The 19,459-nt window shown below is 50.6% G+C and overlaps 1 protein-coding gene across 1 annotated transcript; it reads left to right on the plus strand.

Moving 5' to 3' along the window:
* Nucleotides 1–2,395: 2,395 nt before the first annotated feature.
* BNIP5 (BCL2 interacting protein 5) lies at nucleotides 2,396–19,168 on the plus strand. Its single transcript, XM_052647529.1, has 11 exons — nucleotides 2,396–2,418; nucleotides 6,716–7,347; nucleotides 9,939–10,003; nucleotides 10,237–10,477; nucleotides 11,516–11,647; nucleotides 13,221–13,282; nucleotides 13,582–13,819; nucleotides 14,635–14,766; nucleotides 15,569–15,633; nucleotides 17,220–17,462; nucleotides 19,073–19,168. Exons 1-11 carry the CDS (start codon nucleotides 2,396–2,398, stop codon nucleotides 19,106–19,108), a joined length of 1,869 nt encoding a protein of 622 aa, XP_052503489.1. The 3' UTR covers nucleotides 19,109–19,168.
* Nucleotides 19,169–19,459: the final 291 nt, after the last annotated feature.

Below are 19,459 nucleotides of genomic sequence, written 5' to 3' on the forward strand. Positions count from 1 at the left end.
GCCAGGAAATCATGCAAGGAGCTGGGAACTCACCTGGATTTAGAAGCTCTGAACTCAAGTCTCAGCCCTGCTGCTTACTAGCTTAGCAGTCCTGAGTGAGCAGGGAACTTCACTTCCCTGGGCCTCAGTTTCTTCATCTGTAGGATGAGGGCAGCATTACATACCTCTCCTGCTCATTTCCCTGTTGGATGTTGTGGAGGTCAAGTGATAGCTTGATGTGAAGGTACGTAGTAAAGAGAAACTTTGCATAAATGGAGGTGTTATTACCGATGGCTGGACTAAGGTTTTATCACTTTAGTTTCTTGGAAGCTAGTCCAAGGCAGGGAGATCTTATGAAAAGGGTTCTGGTGGCCTGCTGCTCCAACAGGGATTTTAGGGGCGATTATAACATTGCCTTTGGTCTGTGGTCGTGGATAGAGGACGAGATGGGGTGAGAATGGGATGGGGGTACCTGCACAAACTCTAGTGCTGGATGGAGGGGTGCTGTGGTCGTTTTTGAGTTCTCCTGCTCTGTGTTGATGACCCTACTGCCCACACAATCCGCCCCACTGCCGTCTAGGGGTCTGGAGGTCCACTGTTAGGGAGTTCATTGTTTTGGGTTTCAAAAGATCCTTAAAAGATGCAAATCCCAACCTTTTGGAAAATAGGTACCAGGTGATGTGTGTTTGATGGTGACAATCAGATTGGGCAGATGGTCCAAGTCTAGCTCTTGACATTGAGCTGCAGGTCGGCTCTGGCAGAGCTGACCCCAACTTTCCAGCCCCAGGCTCAGATGCCTCTTTAATCTGAAGTGAAGTGAAGGCACTCAGTCGTGTCTGACTCTTTGCAACCCCATAGACTGCAGCCTGCCAGGCTCCTCTGTCCATGGGATTTTCTAGGCAATAGTACTGGAGTGGATTGCCATTTCCTTCTCCAGGGGATCTTCCCAACCCAGGGCTCGAACCCGGGTCTCCCGCATTGTAGACAGAGGCTTTACCATCTGAGCCACCAGGGAAGTCGAAGCTTCATGCAAAACCCCACTGGGCTCTGCTGTGGTCAGGCCGTGGCTGCAGCCCTTCGTCCCTGCCCAGCCTCACATTTTAAGGTGGACAAGGACCAGCTGGAGAGTTCTCAGGGACGGATATCCAGGCAGGAGGGGGGTCCAGAGGCAATGAGATATGAGAACACATCTAGAGACCTGGGCCGTCGGGTGATGGGCTGGCTGGAGGGACTCGCGGTGAGGCAGCCTCTCCTCAGGGCGTGAGGGCCTGCCTCTAGCCAGGTCAGCTCTGAGGAGTGTGCGTGTGCCAAGTCCCTTCAGTTGTGTCCAACTTTTTGTGACTCTATGGACTGTGTAGCCCACCAGGATCCTTGGTCCATGGGATTCTCCAGGCAAGAATACTGGAGTGGGTTGCCATGCCGTCCTCTAGGGGATCTTCCTGACCCAGGAATCGAACCTGCATCTCTTATGTCTCCTGCAGTGACGGGTGGGGGGGGGGTTGGTTCTTTACCGCTAGCACCACCTGGGGAGCCCCCGGTTTAAAGAGGACTGTCCTTAATTCCCACGGGCTGACGGTGGGACTGTCTGCTTTGAACTGTGCTGAGCCCCCATTGCAGGAAGCGCTCCAACAGGGGGTGCGAGTGTATGAAGGCGTCCTACACTCCTCAGGTCTCTTCCAATTCTAGGACCCTCCTAGGGACCCCACGAAGGAGAAGGAATACCTGAATTGTTCCCACTTAACACTTGGGAGGCGGGTGTGAGAGCAGGATGGGTCCAGTGTTGAGGGAAGAGATGATCACCTTGTCCCCCACTTCAGTCCTCCAGTGGTTGTTGGAGGTGTCCTCCCAGAGGGTGTGGGCTCTGGGTGTGGACCAGTCATCTTAAGAGCCCAAATGGAAGATTTTGACCTCAAACAAGCACTGACCTTTGGCGTTCGGAGTGGCCATGGGCTCACTTGTGCTGATGAGAAGGAAACATGAGCTGAGAGTCAGCCCTTGATTCTCCTACTCACCGACTGGCTTCCAGCCAAGAGTCTGTGAGCCCCACCCTGTGTCTACAATCTTTGCCTCTGGGACAGAAATGTTAATACCTGGGCGCACGTGAGTGTGTGACTCCAGGCATACAAGTCACAGCAGGCACGTGTGTGGACGTGGTTATCAGTGTCAGCATGAAATAGCAGATTTGGTTACCCCTAAGTGTGTATGTGTGTGTGTATGAGAGTGTTTATGGGAGGCCACTGAGTGCTGGAAAAAGAATTTAAAATCCAGAGAAGTGGATTCAAACCCCATCTCTCCCTGCTTCTGGACTGTGAGACTGAGGGGAAATCTCTTAATTGTCAGAGCCTCAACCTCCCACTGCCAGCCTGGCTCATTGCCAGGCTGGGGTCAAGTTGAATTGAGAGCTTGTGGATGGAGGATGTGCTGGGTGCCCTGTGGCTGGTAAGCTGAATGTGTTTGTATATTTGTTCCAGAAACACTGAGAGCCTCCCAGGCAGTGTGGACACAACAGAAACCAGACAGACTCGGGCCCTTTTTCTGGAACTTGGATCAAGACAGGGAGGGCAGAGGGCAGACGGATACCCGGGGAATGAGGCCCTGTATTTATACTTGGGGGCCCGGGAGGGAAACTTTAGGGTGTTATGAGTTCTCGTAGGTTGACGGTACGAGAGCATGTGTTGGGGTCACACGAGTGTCTTAGCCCGTCTGGGCTGCCGTCACAAACTCTCGTAGACTGGGTGGCTTAGAGGCAGCAGGTATTTGTTTCTCACGGTTCTGGAGGCTGAAGTCCAAGACTCAGGCGCCCACAGGTTCGGTGTCTGGTGAGGGCTTCCTGGTTCCGAGACCGGGTCTCTCTGTGTGCTCACACGGTGAGGGAGCACTCTGGGGTCTCTTGTATAAGGGCATTAGTCTCTTTCATTCGGGCTCTGCTCAAATGACTTAATTACCCCAGAGGTCCCCACTTGTACTACCATCCCACTGGGGATTACGTTTCAACATATGAATCTGAGCGGGACGCAAACCTCGTCTATAGCAATGAGAGTCTATGGATATGACCCTGGGTCCACACTACGCTCCCTCGGAGTGGCCGGCTGTTCGTTGTATCTATTGTTTGTAGTCCAGGAGTGGAGAAGGGGAGCAGCTAAACTCCCTCTAGGAAGCGGTGATAGAGCTGCTGCCGAGGAGCTTGGCAGGTGCGTGAATTAGAGAATGATGTGTAGATGAGGTCAGCGTATAATTGAGAAAATAACCCCAAACGCCAGCACGCTTGTGAGAAGTTGGCCAGTTTCCCAATTCGCCAAGGTCCGCTCTGGGCACTTTCTCTGGTGTTTCGCTGCTGTTGTTTTTAAATACGTCATCGGTGCATGTCAGAAGTCCTGCGATCAGCAGATCATTGGGATGTTACGGGTATTTCTGAGCAGACTAGGACTTTGCTCTGAAATCCACTTTCTGTCAAGGCAATCAACAAGTTTACAAGAGCAGCTGGGTGTTCCTGTAGCCAAGGTCTGCAGCTGTCTCAGGGTTACCATCTGGAGGCATGACCAGGACGGGGTGGAATTCCCCGATCGGCAGGCAGAACTTAGATGATGTCCCAGGCAAAGCAGGGATACAGGACAACAAAAAAAAAGAGGAAGGAAAAAGAAAGATTTGCTTTGATGAATTCTGGATAGGCAGAATTTTATAATTAGAAAGTCTGGAAAGATTTAATTTCAGCACACACAGAATCTGTGTGTGTGTGTGTGTATGTATGGTGTGGGTAGTGTGTGTGTGGGGGGGGTGGTGGTTAATATTAAAACACAATCTTCTCAGGCAGGGCTCTGAGACTTTAAAAGTCTGAGGACACATCTGCCCCACAGATCTTCCAGGTGTCTCCTTGGAGGAGCGTAGGCTTTTTAAAAAAAATGTTTATTTCTTTATCTGGCTACACCCTGGAGTTTCTCCTCCCTGGGGAACACTCTTGGAATGCCAAGGTCATGCTCCCCACCCCCTCCCCCGGCCCCCAACTTGCCCTGCCCCTGGGGCCGCTGCAGCTGCTCCTCCGCTTGGCCTCCCTCCCCTTCCTCTGGGCTTGGGGGCACTGTTGTTTCAGGAAAGCAGGGGCCAAATCAAGGCAGTTTTCTTGAAAAAACTGCACGAAGGAAAACCACTGTCAAGTGGAATTGTCTTGATGCTCTGATTAGAAGTAGCAGAGTGTCCTTTGAATGCGGTAGGAGGACACTGCCACCATCAGCAATGGGGGAAACCGTTTCCATAGCAACGACAGGTTTTTTCCGTAATAACAGCGCCTCTTTTCTCTTTCGTTGGAGGAAGATGTCAGGCCCTCTGTGTGGGGGACCCCCTCGAGCCAAGTTAGTGCAGGAAGCAAAGGGGCCGGTTTGATGGTTCTGTTACTGAGCAGCTTTTCTGCCAACCTCATCCAATTTGCCAGATCACAGCGCAAGCAGAGAGCACCCTGACATCATTCAGTGAATATCTCTTTTTTCCCCCTCCTTTTTCTTTTTGGCCAGAAGCTTGTGGGATCTCAGCTTCCCCACTAGGGATGAAACCCAGATGTAGCCTCGGCAGTGAAAGCGAATTGTAACCCCTGAACCACCAGGGAAGTCCCTCAAGGAGTATTTCTGGCTCAGCTAACTTTGATCTTAACTTCAAATAGAACTTTGACCTCAACTTATCTTCTCTTTAAACCATGTGCTGCTAAAGAGAGAGAGTAGGGACTTCCCTGGCGGTCCAGTGGTTAAGACTCCGCCTTTCCAGCCCTGGGAGTGGAAGGTTCGATCCCTGGTAGAAGAACTAAGATCTCGTATGCCACAGGGCACAGGCAAAAAAAAAATAACGAGAAAGTTTAAAATAACTAACTAAATAAAGAGTGAGAATGGCTCTCCGGGGAACAGAGCATCGTTGCCCTCACCGCGTGCACCCCTCCCCCCACGTGAGGGCTCCAGCCGCATTTCGTTCCCTGGCACCGGGCAACCTTCCTGGCACATAGCGGGTGCCTGTTAAAGCTTTGCTGAAAGAAATTAATGAGAAGAAAGCAAAATATTTTCTTCTATGATTTCTCTTCTTATCCCACTTAATGCCACATCTTGGAAGCATAACTGTAAGGCAGCTTCTGAGGCTTTCAAGAACATTAGACAACTTTCAGATGAAATAATATTGCTAAAAGTTTTCATGTAACTTTATTGCTTCTTTAAGGAACCTTGAGCAACAAATAAATCCATACAAACTGCCTGTTTCCTCACCTCATTTCCTCCAAGACTGAAAGTATGTGGATGCCTTGCCGAGTGGAACCCACTGGCTTCTGGCCATCCTCCCTACCCTTCCTCCTGAAACTCATGTTTGAAGGAAGAAAGGCATCCTTAACTGTTAACTCTCACCTTCAAATCTCTCTGTGTTTCCCTGTGCCTTTTCTTCCCTCTCTTTATGTATCTTCCTCACATTCACAAGGATCCCTGCACATCTGAAATTGCAATTACAGCTTCTCATTTTTGTCTCTAAGCTGGACATAGTAACAGAATCCATTTTAAAGTAATGAATCAGTTGGTAAACACAGAAGATATAATGTAGATACATTAATACTTAATACACTAATAATAGTAAATGCATGATGAAGCTGTATTACAAATTAGAGTAGGCAACCCATAAATCTAAATTCCATAGGAATCTCTGGGAACTCAGGACTGAGATTCCAAACCGTATTTCCTGTTTCTCTTAACTTCCACCAAAGGGCAAAGGGTTTCTGAACAACTTCAGAAAAATTGGAAAGCCTCAGGAGTTTCAGATTAAAGACACACAAATCAAGTGCACTGCCCACACCCCAGCCTGGTTAAAATGCTGCCCAGAAAGAGGAGGTTGTTTTTTCTTTTCCATGAGTAGTTGCTTCATTTTGGAAGGAGAACGGAAGGGTCCCGGCTGCTTTAAGATGAAACGGGTCCGAATTCATTTATTGTATGTTAACTACACACTCTTAGGTATTGTTCAGTTTACTAAACGCTCATTATACATTTATTCTTTTGTTTAATAAGTACTTACTGTGTGCCAGTGATGTGCGGCATCTTCATAGACACTCAGGAAATAAGACCCAGCAAAACAGACAAGGGGCGAGGCAGAGAGGCTCAGGCAACAAACCGCTAAACATGTGAAGAAATCTTGCCGATAGGAGGGCCCCTTTGGGTAGATAGAGCTTTTCTGGTGGCTCAGACGGTAAAGAATCTGTCTGCAATGAGGGAGACCCGGGTTTGATCCCTGGGTTGGGAAGATCCTCTGGAGAAGAGAGTGGCAATTCAATATTCTTGCCTGGAAAATCCCATGGACAGAAGAGCCTGGTGGGCTACGGTCCATGGAGTTACGAAGAGTTGGACACAACTGAGTGACTGAACACACACACACACACACCAGTGGTTAGGACATGGCACTTTCAATGCTGAGGGCATAGGTTCAATCCCTGGTCAGGGAACTAAGATCACCAAACTCAGTTTCAGTGGCAGGGTGGTCCTCCTGGAGGTTCTAGGGGTCCAGCTGTGAGATCTGGGGCATGACCTCCTGTGGATCGGTTTCCTCCTCTGGGACATGGGACAAGGATACCCATCCCTCCCAGGGATGCTGAGGAATTTAAACGAGACAATGGCTTTGAGAGTTGATAGTACTCATATGATGGGTAGGTTGGATGGGCACATGGGTCAGCACCACTAGCCCACCTCGCAACCTCCAAGGCCTCTTCTAAGGGAGCTGTCTGTTTCAGTTGTAGTGCAATGGAGCCTCCAAGGGGCCCGAGGAAGCCTCTGTCGTGGAGGAGAGCCAAGTCTCTGGACAGGCTGCAGAACGCCCAGAAGGATTCAGAGTCGTGGGACTGCCAGGGCCCTTCCCTGCCCACCGGCCCCTTCAGGGAAGGTCTTTGTCGGACGGCCAGTGATGGGACCAGATGTCTCAAGAGTCTAGTTCAGTCTGTGGAGGCTCAGGACACCACAGCTGCTGCCCCCAGCCCAGAGGAGACCAAGGACCTTCTCAGTGAGCAGAGGCCTCGGCAGGACGCCAAGAAGGACAAGGCCCAGTGGCAGGCCCCGCAGGGGTGGCTGAGGTTTGTGGTGAACTTATTCTTCAGGATGAGCCCTGAGGAGCCCAAGGAAAAGACCAACAAGAAGGCAAAGGGGAAGGAGGGCCCCCCTGAGCCCGCAGAACCCCCCGAGAGCCCGGGAGAGCCAGCTCCCAGGAAGAAGGCCCACAGCAAGAAGGCCAGCCGCAAGAAACACAGTCAAAGGCAACACGGTGTGGAGGAGGCCAGGGGGACCCGAGACCAGGAGTCCGAGAGCCAGGAGGCCAAGGCGGCTGAGGCCTCATGTGGCGAGGGGGCTAACCTGGGCCCAGCAGCCAGGGGTGAGCAGACTATGCCTGTTTCTATGGTGACCCCACCCCAACCCCTACCCCAAGGGCTGGGGTGCTCTGAGCTGCTTCCTCAAACCTCTCAACAGAAAGGGACTCGGAAGGTAGGGCCACCATCAGGAACAGCATCGCTTCTTAGAGGTAGAGCCGCATGGGGCTGAGAACCGGAGGAGAAACCCCAGTTCCACCACTCACCGGCTGGGTGACCTGGGGCTGGAGGCTTGCCTCACTGAGCCTCAGTTTTGTTTTCCCTTTCATTGATACAACAGAGACTATAACAGGCAGCCGTAGTCCAGAGCTGGCATACAGCAAGGGCTTCATAAGTGGCAGATGCTATTATTGTTAAGTACTCAGGGTTGAGGAGCACAGCCAGGGAGAAATATGAAGGCAGAGGGGAAGCTGAGCAGGAAGCTCTATCCCCCAACATTAATCTATGTGTGAGGCCTGGGGTAGGTGACAGGGAAGTAGAAACAGCTGGCTGCTGGTTCTAGACTTGATTCCACCAAGTTTGGGATAAGTTTGCTGGGTGACCTTGAGCAAGTTGCTATCCCTCTCTGATATCTCTTTGATTCTCACTTGTAAAATGAGTGAGCTGGTCCCTAAGGGGCCTTCCATTTCTGATGTTTTGTGTCCTAGAGTTGAATGTCCCATAGGCAGCTGGAGGAAGATGGAAATTTGCCCTACAGGACTCAAAACTCACCATGTGTTTCATGGGGAGAAGAGATCCAAGGAAGATCCAGGATACTTGGGGGTGGGGGAGTGGAGAAAGATGTCTGGACTGAGGCAGCCTCTTTTCAAATGGAAACCTTGGAAGGTTTCTGATTTTTTTGGTTAAGCCTAGAGCTGGCTCCAGCAGTGCCTGGCCTGCTGTGAATTCCATGCACTGTGTTGATTAACAAAGTCAGAAGAATCTCACTGACACCCACACGCAGTCCCACACATTTGGTTTCATCTTTATTATAGGTGGAGAAGTCTCTGATCTCCACCAGTTCTTGCTCCTCGAAGGTGAGGGTGCTGGAGTCTGGAAAGTTTCTTTCCAAGCTGTAGGTCACCAGCAGGAAGAGAAGCTCAGAAAGCTCGATATTTCTGTTAGCAAACAAAGTGGATTGCTTCAGACAACTGCTTGGACCTTGGATGTTTAGACCTCACAAAATGCCTGTGCTGACCTTGGCTCTTCTGGTGCTTCTGGTCCATTTAAGTTAGAGTTTCACAGAAGGGAGTCTCAGGAATTAGACTGGCCTCTGGAAAATGCTTCTGCCTTATGTGTTGATGAGCATGGGAACTTTTTAAGTCATTTAAAATTTATAGAAGGAATATATACACACACACACACATATATATAAACACCCACATACATATACATAAATATTTAAATGTATAGAAGAGTGGAAAGAATAGTTCTGTGCACATTCACATACTTAAAATTGTTAATAGTCAGCCATCCTTGCTTCATTGTTGCTGAGCCCCTTTAAGCAAAGTGATGCTTCATCCTTAAATACTTAGACACACATCTGCAAGAAATAAGGACAGTCTCATACACTACCCCAGTCTTGTTGTTGCCCTTAATAAAATCCATAAGGCTGTGTGAATCTAAGTTCCTACCAAGGAGGGGCATATTTTAAAAGATATGAAAATAGAGGAGCTATGCATCTGTGAAGGAGTAGCTAAAAGGCATTTAATTGGTTATTTTGCAGGAAATTTGCAGCATGACTGTTCTCTCACGTGAGAGGGAGATGGCTGGTAGACTGAGTCAAGGAACAAAAGCCTAACAGGGTTTATAAGTGAGAGGCAAGGGGTTAGAACATCTGCAGACAGTCTGGGAAGAGGGAATCTAGTCTGCACCTTCTTTTGTGTAAACTGATCAGCTGGCAACTAGCGGAGGCCACTCTGGGCACACTGTCTTTGGGTAGGTCGACTGGAATATCAAAAGAAAACCATTTACATCGTTTGGGCTTCTGTGTAAAGACTTGGCAGTGTGGTTGGGCGCCAGCGTGGCAGGCTATCTGTGTCCTGCCTGCTGGAGTGCCTCTGTCCACCTCAGATGGGCTGGCGCTCCATCATTTCCCTGGCTGAAATTTTGTAGGTCGAATCATCTCTAACCTTGTAAGGTATTTCCAAACGCAGTCTCCTTTGATGGCCTGACAGCCTCCTGAGGGATCCAGGATGGGACTTATGATTCACATTTCACAGAGGAAGTGACGAAGGCCCAGAGAGGTTAAGAGACTTACCCAAGGTCACACAGCTTGGGTCACAAACTCAAAGTAGATGTTTACAGATCTGCAAAGTTCAAAGGATATTGTGGGGTACAAGTTGAATGCCTGAAGGCCTGACTCGAAACTTCTGCATAAAATTGCATGCTTTGGCCTAGTACCCTTCACCTGCGGATCTTCCAACCCTTTCTTAGAAGGACCAGGCCCTGGGATGTGTGCTTCCCCATCCCCAATCTGTGGCCTAAAGGAGCTGTTTTAAGAGGACCCTCACTTAATCCAGAAGTCCCAAGTTGGTCTCAGAAGGCCAAGGCAGTCATTAAAAAGAGTCCTCTCTGCGCCTACAAAGATTAACCCGGTGTATTGGTTTTCTTCCAGAGGATATCATCATCGAGAAGATAGTGCAGCTGCTCCAGAAAGTGGGAGACGAGTGGGAGGAAGAGGTGAGGCGCGAACCGTCCACGCAGATGCCCACGGGCACACTGCCCTCCCTCCTCCTTGCTCAGACCCTAGCTGTCCTTCCAGGCCTCGCTGCTCCCCTGCTCCGGCCTCTGCCACCAGCCGTGCCTGGGGCCACCCTGAAGCCCTTGGGTGCTCCTCAGCTGCTTCCTGGGGAGCTTTCCCCTCTCCTGGGGGTCAGGGGCCTGACTCAGTTTCTCTCTCATCTCTCCCACAGCAGCATCAAGCCCTTCAGTCTGTGGTGACCCCACGAAACCCAGCACCAGTCATCAAGAAGAAATCCCAAGAGAAAATGTCCAGCCTTAAGAGAGCGTTTTCTTTTAAGAAATATGGCTCGGAGGAACCCAAGAGAGCAGGGGCCACCCATGTTTCCAGCCCAGGGTCCCGGCAGCCCAAGAGGCCCAACTTTCTGCCCCTGTGTGTAGGCGGCCATCGGCCTTCCAGCTCCAGCCTCCCCGGTGAGCAGGCTCACGGTTACCATGGCAACACTGCCTCTCACGCTGGAACCTTCCCCATGGCTTAAATTGGTCATGTGCAGAGCTGCCGTCCCAGTTCTGAATTTCACTCTGCCCTGAGCAGCGTGGGGAGGGCAAAAGGAATGCCAGAAGGTTACCTCCACACACCACGCCTCATTGTCTAGGCAGCCCAGCTAAGCCCCTGGTGGAAACTGTGTTCAGAGAATTCCACCAACTATCGTGGTCTCTCTGCAGCCTCAGCTTCCACACCCTGGCAGCGGGCAGCGGGTAGCACATGTAGGAAGGAACTGGAGCCTGGCAAGCAGGAGATCTGGGTGCTGGGCTGTATAATCCCTAACTCTGTGCCTCAAATCTCACCTGTAAAAATAAGACATTTTCTGGCTGTGTATCTGTTGGCCACCAGTCCTCATCTTAGGAAGTACATCTTATCTCCATTTCACAGATGAGGGAACTAGGGTTTCAGGAGGTAAAATCATGTTTGTGGTCACGGGGCCCATATCGATGGAGCCAGAGTTACTGGGAGAGAAGGTCTTCCTGGTGTCAGGGAGGAGCAGCCTGGCAGGTCATCCTGGCCGGAGGAATTCACATTTTAAGAAGGAGGAAGCTATGTTGAACACCAAAGAGTGGATCCCCGGTGGTGGGATTTCAGACCACAGGGGAGATGTTTTCATGTAGGGGGAGCCTGGCTGCGATGGGTCTAATTCGGGCCAGGGCATCAGGCATCTACTCTCCAGTTCGCAGGTGAAGCCGAGATGGTGGAGGGATGAGCTTCCAGGGGAAGGAGAGGGGGTGGCGGAGAAGCCCAGGACAGGGACAGCTATATGGATGGACGTGCAAAGGGGTGAGGGAGCTTGGTCTTCAGTACAGCGCAGCCAGGGCCCTGCCCAGCAGCCCCCTACCGCCCAAAAAGGCCTCTGCATGAGCTAGCCATGGAGCGCACTGAGTCTCCACCGACTTCTGTGTGTTAGTCAACACCCTCAGGCTGGTGAAACTCACCCACCGGTTCCTTTTGCTTTTTAGGTGTGGAAGAACCTGAAGTCCAAGAGGCTGTACCTACAGATGGTGGACATCCAAGTCTCTTTGAGCTTCGCACCCCAGCAGAAAGTGGGGGACCCGACGAGGACCTGCAGCAGGACAGAGCCGCAGAATTCAGTCAGTACCCACTCTTCTCTTCTCAGAGGCCCCTTGGAAAATGTCTGAGCTGAGCCCTCTACTTCCAGAAGAGAAACTGAACCAGAGACAGGCAGTGACCTGTCCTTTCCTGTCTCTGAGCACTGCGGGCTGGGGAGGCAGCTTGGGGTCCAGATCACAGGCCCTAAGCCAGACTGAGCCTCAGCTGTAAAACCGCAAAAGTAATAATGCCTTCCTTGGGGAGGCCGACACTAGGAGATGCAAGGAAAGCATTAGCCCATGGCAAGGGCTCCGTAGAAGGGACATCTTCAGAACCTTGATTTGAACCTGAGCTCTGACCTCTCCAGCTGAGTGATCTTGGACAAGCTCCTTCATCTCTGGTCTCAGTTTCCTCATCTATAAACTGGGGATAAGAATCGTACCCACTCCCTAGAGTTGCTGGAAGTTCTCAATGAATTAGTGGTGATGACGCATTTAGAGGTGTACCTGGGAACTGCTAAAAAAAATCAGCTGCAGTTTATTGTGACTATTAGTGTTGTCATGTAGCCCAGCTTGAGAGCAGAGCCTCAGGAGAAATAAAGAGGATAGGAAGACGGGGAGAAGCCTTAGGAGAGAAGCTGAACCGATGGTGGCTGCCACCTTTATCATTATTCTTTTATCGTTGGCGGAGCCAAGACTGTAATCATGTAATCGCTGTCCCTTCTGTGTGTCTGCAGATCCTCTCTCCCTACCTCTCCCATTCTGCCTTCTTTGCTTTTCACAGAGGCCGTGCCTTGAAGGAGAATTGAGAAGGGCCCCTGATCTACCTAGAAGTGGAGGAAGGAGCAGGGAGGGGGGATTTGGGACCAGACGGCCTTGAGACACCTTCCCCTGGAGGCAGGGGTCTCGGCTGTTTTCCTAAACATAACAAGGCACGTCTAGGCCCTTCCTCAGCAATGAATGAATAAGTGAATATGTTCCCATTGTTTGAATAAGTGAATTAGTAAATGAATATGTTCTTGGGGCTTCCCTGGTAGCTCAGCTAGTAAAGAATTCGCCTGCAATACAGGAGACCCCGGTTTGATTCCTGGGTCAGGAAGTTCCCCTGGAGAAGGGATAGTCGACCCACTCCAGTATTCTGGGGCTTCCCTGGTGGCTCAGATGGTAGAGAATGCACCTCCAGTGTGGGAGACCTGGGTTCAATCCCTGGGTTGGGAAGGTCCCCTGGAGGAGGGCATGGCAACCCACTCCAGTGTTCTTGCCTGGAGAGTGCCCATGGACAGAGGAGCCTGGAGGGCTCCAGTCCATGGGGTCGCAAAGAGTCGGACATGACTGAGCGACTAAGCACCTGTTCCCACGAAACCAGCTCTGCCCTCAGGCCACCTCTGGGGAATCTGTGTCCCCACCATGGGTTGGGCCAGGGATGACCTCAAATGCAAGCTCATCAGCACCCACCCTGGAGGCCTGTGAGAATCACCCAGGGAGCCACCGTGTCTTAGGAAATGAAGACTAACCACAGTTAAGCTTTTCTCAACACTTTAGGAAATGAAGACTAACCACAGAAAAGCTTTACTCAGCACTCAAGTGTGAGCAACCCCTTTGTTCTTTTTTTTAGAAGAATTCGTCCAGAAGATCATTGCCCTTCTCCAAGATGCAGAGGAGCAGTGCAGAGACAAGGTGAGGAAGACGTTCCCCACATAGACCTTCACTTTGGACACCGCCCCCCAGCCTGGCACTCCCCTGCCCCTCCCCCAGTCCTACATCTTGCCAGAGCCTGGCTCCCTCTTCCCTCCTTCCCAGAGCCTCCCCTAATCGCTGCAGGCTGTGCTTGTCTCCCCAGCTCTGAGATCATCACCCTTCTCCCCTAACCACACCATCTGGCCCACAGTGGGTCTCTGTTTGTTTCTGGAGCTGCTGGTCTCAGCTGACTTGTAAAGTCAGGGGCCCTGACTCAGTTTCCCTTATCTCCCCTGCAGCAACTTCAAGTCCAAGAGCCGGAGGTGGCTGTAGAAAACTTGGCCCCAGCCTGCAGGAAGAAATGCCAAGAGAGAAAGTCAAACTTCAGAAAAGCCTTCTGTAAAAAACACAGCTCCAAGGACCCCAAGAGAACGGGGGCTGCAGGTGCTGCCAGCCCAGACTCCCGGCCACCCAAGAAGCCCAGCTTTCTGCCCCTGTGTGTTGGTGGCCATTGGCCCTCTGACTCCAGCAACTCTGGTGAGCAGACCCGGGGTTGCCATGGCAACAGAGGCTGCCTCTGGCCCCGTGGCTTCCTCCAGGGCAGGGTTGGCCTGATGTGTGGTGTACCATTCAGTCTTGACTTTCACGCTGAGCAGAGTAGGGCGGTATGGGGGCTCAAGAGGAGAAAGGAGTTGGTTGATGCCAGGATTCATCCCCCACAACACACACTCTCCCCTACCCATCATAAACCCCTGAAAACATAGTATGACAGCATCACCATACATAAATCAGAATCCCCTGGAAAGGTGATAGAAAAATAGAGACTCAGGTTTGATGAAGCAGGACATGTCCTGGGCCTCTGTTTTTTCACTGCACTAAGGTGTGAGGACCACTGGGGTACAACAATCCCCCCAACATTGGCAGAGTGCCCGCTGCATGCCGCATTCACACATATTATCTCATTTACTCCCCCTCACAACTCTCCCAGTTGACAGATGGAGAAAGTGAGATTCAGACAGACTAAGGGACTCAGCAAAGGCTTGCCAAGTTAAAGGGGAAGGGTGCTCACTTGCTGAGACTTGTTGGCAGGCCTGCTTGCTTTCCTCCCAGATATAAGGAGGCAAAGGGGTAGGTGGAAGAGAGAATGCGATGCCTGGAGGGACAAAGAGCATTGTGAACTCCTCTGAGGCAGGTCCAGTGGGGCTGGGTGTTCCCTGAGGAGCCTGGGAAACCAGGACCCGTCTTAAGCCAGAGACTTTGGACAGCTTCTTGTTAGAACCTGGGTTCAGTGATGTGCTGGTGGATTTGAGACAGGTGCAAACACATTCACACCAACTCCTCTTTGCCCTCAGATCCAGAGGATCTCGAATTCCAGGGGTCCCCACCCACAGAAGGGGAGCCAGTTGGAGCCCCAGAAGCACCCTTCCAGGCCAGAAGCCACAAGCCAGAAGCGGGACCTCAGCCGGATGGAGCAAATGAATCCAGTTAGTGTCACCCTGCTCTCTCCTGGGACAGCTGCCCCGGGGCTTCCCCTTTGCAGGGCTTTCACAGGCTGAACCCTAGTAGGGAACTGGGAAGGCAGCTTTACAAATACCCCAGGAGACGCTAGAAGGGCAGAGAGGACACAGGGTTGACCTTAGAACTGGGGCAGAGTTGCAGGTGGGCAATCTTCTTCAGGTAGAGAATGTCTGTCCATTCTGTGGGATGTACTTTCACCCCACCACATGCCACTGCTTTGCGTAATGTTTCATGTAAAACTCCCAGCTTGCTCTGGATCTCATAACTATTGGCCTACTGCAAACAAGCTCCAGTATACCAGGGGCACGGGGTCCAGGGGAAGGTAGGCTTTGCAGATTTCTGAGGTATAAAATTCCCACTTTGGCTGATTTCAAGTTGCCAACAGTTTATAACAAACGGGTCTCCAAATATTCCGAATATTCATAATTAAGTCTTGGTAAGAGCCGCCACCTGCACACCATTGTTTACAACCCAGGCTGATGGTGCAGGCTATTCTGCAGCCTAGATAAGGTCTCAGTTTCCCCATCTGTCAAAACGGAGCTGAATGTGGTGGCAGGTGAGGCTCGGCAGGTCCAAGTGCCTTCTTTGTCTATAAAGCAAAACGAAACAAAACCCTCATGCTCCAGCTCTAGTTTAGGGGAAGATTTTCCTTGGTTCTTCATAACTAATCTGTGTGCTGTGTTTTAGAGGCAAAATACTTCTGGGATCGATGGATGGGTTATTGCAGAACTTGTCAACAGTCCCTCAATCCTTCTTTATTTTTCTTAGAGGAGCTGATCATCCAAGAGCTGGTGGCCCTTCTCCAAGAAGTGGATGGCCAGTTGGGAAAGCAGGTGAGGAGTGCTCAGTACCCCCAAGGACTGAACCCAAGTTCAGGCCCCATCTTTGCATCTGGGTGACCGTGGCCTGGCCCATAACTTCCGTGGGCCTCTGTTTTCTCTTTTCCAAAATGGGGGATAAATACCTACTTGCCAACTTTAGTGCTTATATAGAAAATGCCGGACACATAGCATAGGAGATCAATGTTAATTTAAAATAACGTAAAGCTCTGTGTCTCCACTTGCCAACCAGGACTTCCCCCTGTCCAAATCATCCTTGAAGTTCAGCTCAAGGAAGCCTCCTTCCCCAGGTCCCTCTGATCTCGTCCTCTATCTGCCCTTCACTCTGTCTTGGCACACGCTTCAGCAAGTATAAGGCCTCTAATTCTTTCAAGCTTTTAGAGTTCCCTCTATTGCTAGATAGCTTGTAACATAAGGTTCCTTGCCTTTGAAAACCTCACAGTCTACTTGGAGAGACAAACACAGATCACATACAGAGGCAGGTCATAGATGAGTGATCAGTGTGGTGGTGCTGGTTTAGTCCCTGAATCATGTCTGACTTTTGTGAACCGGTGGACTGTAGCCCACCAGGCTCCTCTGTCTATGGGATTACCCCAGCAAGAGTACTGGAGTGGGTCGCCATGCCCTCCTTCAGGGGATCTTCCCGACCCAGAGATCAAACCAGCATTGTAGGTGGGCTCCGGTATTGTAGGTGGTCTCCAGCATTGCAGGCAGATTCTTCACAGCTGAGCCTGTAGCCATTGCTATTGGTACCTCTTCTGGCACCACAGATCACCTGGCCCAGCTCCCGACTGCCAGCACTTGCATCCTTTGCCTGAAGACTGGCCCCTCCAGAGCCGTTTACACCCACACAATAGGCCAGCGTGATGCTCTCCACCTTGCCAGGAGCAGCCCTCAATCATCGGCTGACATACTCCAGCTCCCTCCCCCCTTGGGGGGATAACTCTGGGGCTTCCAAATTGCCCCAAGGGGATCAGGCTCAGCTGCCAGCCTGAGGGGGCTGCTTCCCATTCTTGCCCCCCTGTCTCCACTCCCCCATCCATGTCTGCCTGGATCACTCACCACAGAAGTGAGCTGCATCTGAGTCCTAGTCTTTGGATCTGCCTCTGGGGGAACCCAACCTAAGACATTTAGGTATTAGGAGGAGAAGGCTTAGGGCAGGAAATGAAATTCACCCAACATCCACTTTTCATAAAACATTAAACTATCTCACTTAACCCCCTCCCCCCAACAATCGTGTGCTGGGGGAAGGTATTATTACCCCCATTTTACACGTGACAGAGGCTCAGAGAGGTCACACAGCTGGCAAATGCTATTCAAGCATCTATTATCTGAATCCAAAGACCTGCATTTTGTCTTTTGGGTTTTTTTCCCCACTTTGTTGTGCTGCTTGGAGCTGTACCTTGCAGAGCAGATTCTGAGAGGCCAGGGAAGGTAGAGGAATTTAACAAGGCGTTCTGTCCCAGGGACAGGAAGGCGCCCAGCCTGACTGCGTGGGGTTGATGGAGGAGGGGTGCTGGGGGGAGGAGAGTAGCTACCTGCCAACCACACTGATGGCCTGCCTTCATTTCTGCCTCCAGATCAAGCGACACCCCAGCTTTAAGAAATTTTTCTACAAACCCTCAGTTTCTTCCCTCAGAAAGCTGGTAGCCACGCTGCGCAGCCAAGGGGCCCACGCCACTGAGCCCAAGAGAACCTACCCATTTGTCTTTGGCTTGGGAAACCAGGGTCCTGGCAACAATTACCACACTGTCCGCAGTCTCACAGGCCTACACTACAGGAGACCCAGTTACAGCCAGTTCCCGTACGAGGAGGCCCAGCAGGTAAGAACCGGCCCCGTGGCACGAGGGGGGACAGACTCAGATCACAAGGACCTGCTTCGTGTCCTCTCCCCTCCCCTGCTTAGTTCAGGACTTCTGGGGTCCAGCTCAAATGCCACCTCCTTGTCCAGGCCTTCTGAGACAATGCTACACCACAGCGGTCTTCATCTTTCCCAGCCTCCCCGCTTTACCTGCTAGTAAGCTAATTAGCATCCTCTTTTATTTGGCTCTGGTCTCCAACAGGAGGGGTATTTTCATACTTCTTGATATCAGTATGGAATACCGGACCGGCTCCTATCTTAGCTTCACCCTCTTGCTGTTTCATGGGTTGTGCTGCTTGGCTTGCCAATTGAGACGATCATAAAATTTAAAGAAAAAAGTACAGTAAGATTATATATCAAATAAGGGATGGTGAGGTAGTTGAGAAGGCTCCCTGGGGCTGTTGGGTTCTGAAAGGCTTCTCAGAGGACATTCTTCAAGGACCTTGCTTTGACTGATTATGAATAGCTTCTCTTCTGCCATCGCTCACTCTTTTGATTGGTTTCAGGCTTTCCCTAATAATCCTCCCTTCCCTGAGACTCTGGGATGGTCCCTGTAGAGAGAAAACTTATTACTGATCTTGTTTAAAATCTGAATTTTCTGGTGGACTCTAAGTTCTCCCCGCCCTTTTCAGATTCACTTAAGATGACCAGCTTACAAACATTCAACCACATCTAAAGTGCAGAAACTACTGAGTGGATTGTGATTTTAAAGCAATGAAACGTCCTATTGCTGTTGGACAAATAGGACCAGAACTTCCAGATCCAAATGGTTCCCTGGGGAACCAGACCTTTATTGCGATGATATCACTCTTACTCAAACTCTTTGTCTCCCCCTGGAATTAACTTTAGAAGCCATGTGATAAGTCTCTCAAGAAAGCAGGCCCTATTTCATGATACTTGTACCTCATCATTTCAGTGGCTTTCCTGGTGGGAAGCCCTTATGACCTTGGACCTCTCTTTTCTCAAACTCACTGTCTTCTGGAGACTGGCGACAGTTTGCCCTCTAAGGTGGAGTGACTTAGCAGCAGTAGCAGCAGCAAGGTGGATTAGGTAACACTGGATGGAGTGATCTGAGTTCTTTGTGGAAGATATTTTAGAGACATCAGTTCTGACATCCTCAGTAGCCCTAACACTGTATCTTCTGGTTTTGCTAGCCATTCATTTATTTATTCACTCATCCATCCAATCAGTACATATTGAGAGCCTCCTATTAGCCTAGCTGTGTAAGATGCTCTGAGGGCCTGTGAAAGGTTCTAATGGAAAAAGACAGATTGTTTACTGATAATAAAAGTGAATATCAATTAAATGCCAAATTAGCACTAACTGTGGCCAATAAAGCAAGTTGGTTCTGGGAGCCTTCCAGGAGGTAGCAGGCATTGATTTTGACCTTTGAGGATGGAGAGGCTGTCGATGGGGAGAAAAGACCAAGAGGACACTGCAGGCAGGAGGTCCTCTGTGAGCAAAAACCCAGAGGTGGGAGCTAGTGGGTTAATGAGAAGTCTGTTGTTATCAGGGTGGGACCCATATGTAATTGGACTATGACTAAAATCTGTGTTCTTTTTCTCCTCCCAGAGCATCACAAATTTTCAGATCCAGAGTCCAGATTGAAAGCTGTGCTTTGCACTCAAGTTCCCTTGAACTATGCAAACATTGATAGCTTCAGCCAGGAAACCCTGAAAATGCTCCACGTTTTCCCAGTCCAGTGCTTCACAGACATGACTGAAGACGAGAGTGGACAGCCATTCTGTGTCCATGCACCATCGTGGGCTCATTGAGACAGAGAATGAACACGGTGTTCGTCTACAAAACTGGAGGCAAAGGCCGTGGGGAAAAATGCACTGGACTGGGAATTAGGAGACCAGGACTCCACCTGCTGACCTACCTCCAAACTTGCTGCAAAACCCTGTACGGAAAAAAAAAAAAAAAAACCCTGTACGAGTCCCACGTCCCTTCTCCTCT

This window comes from Budorcas taxicolor, chromosome 11, assembly GCF_023091745.1.
Source record: "Budorcas taxicolor isolate Tak-1 chromosome 11, Takin1.1, whole genome shotgun sequence".
NCBI classification, from domain to species: Eukaryota; Metazoa; Chordata; class Mammalia; order Artiodactyla; family Bovidae; genus Budorcas; species Budorcas taxicolor.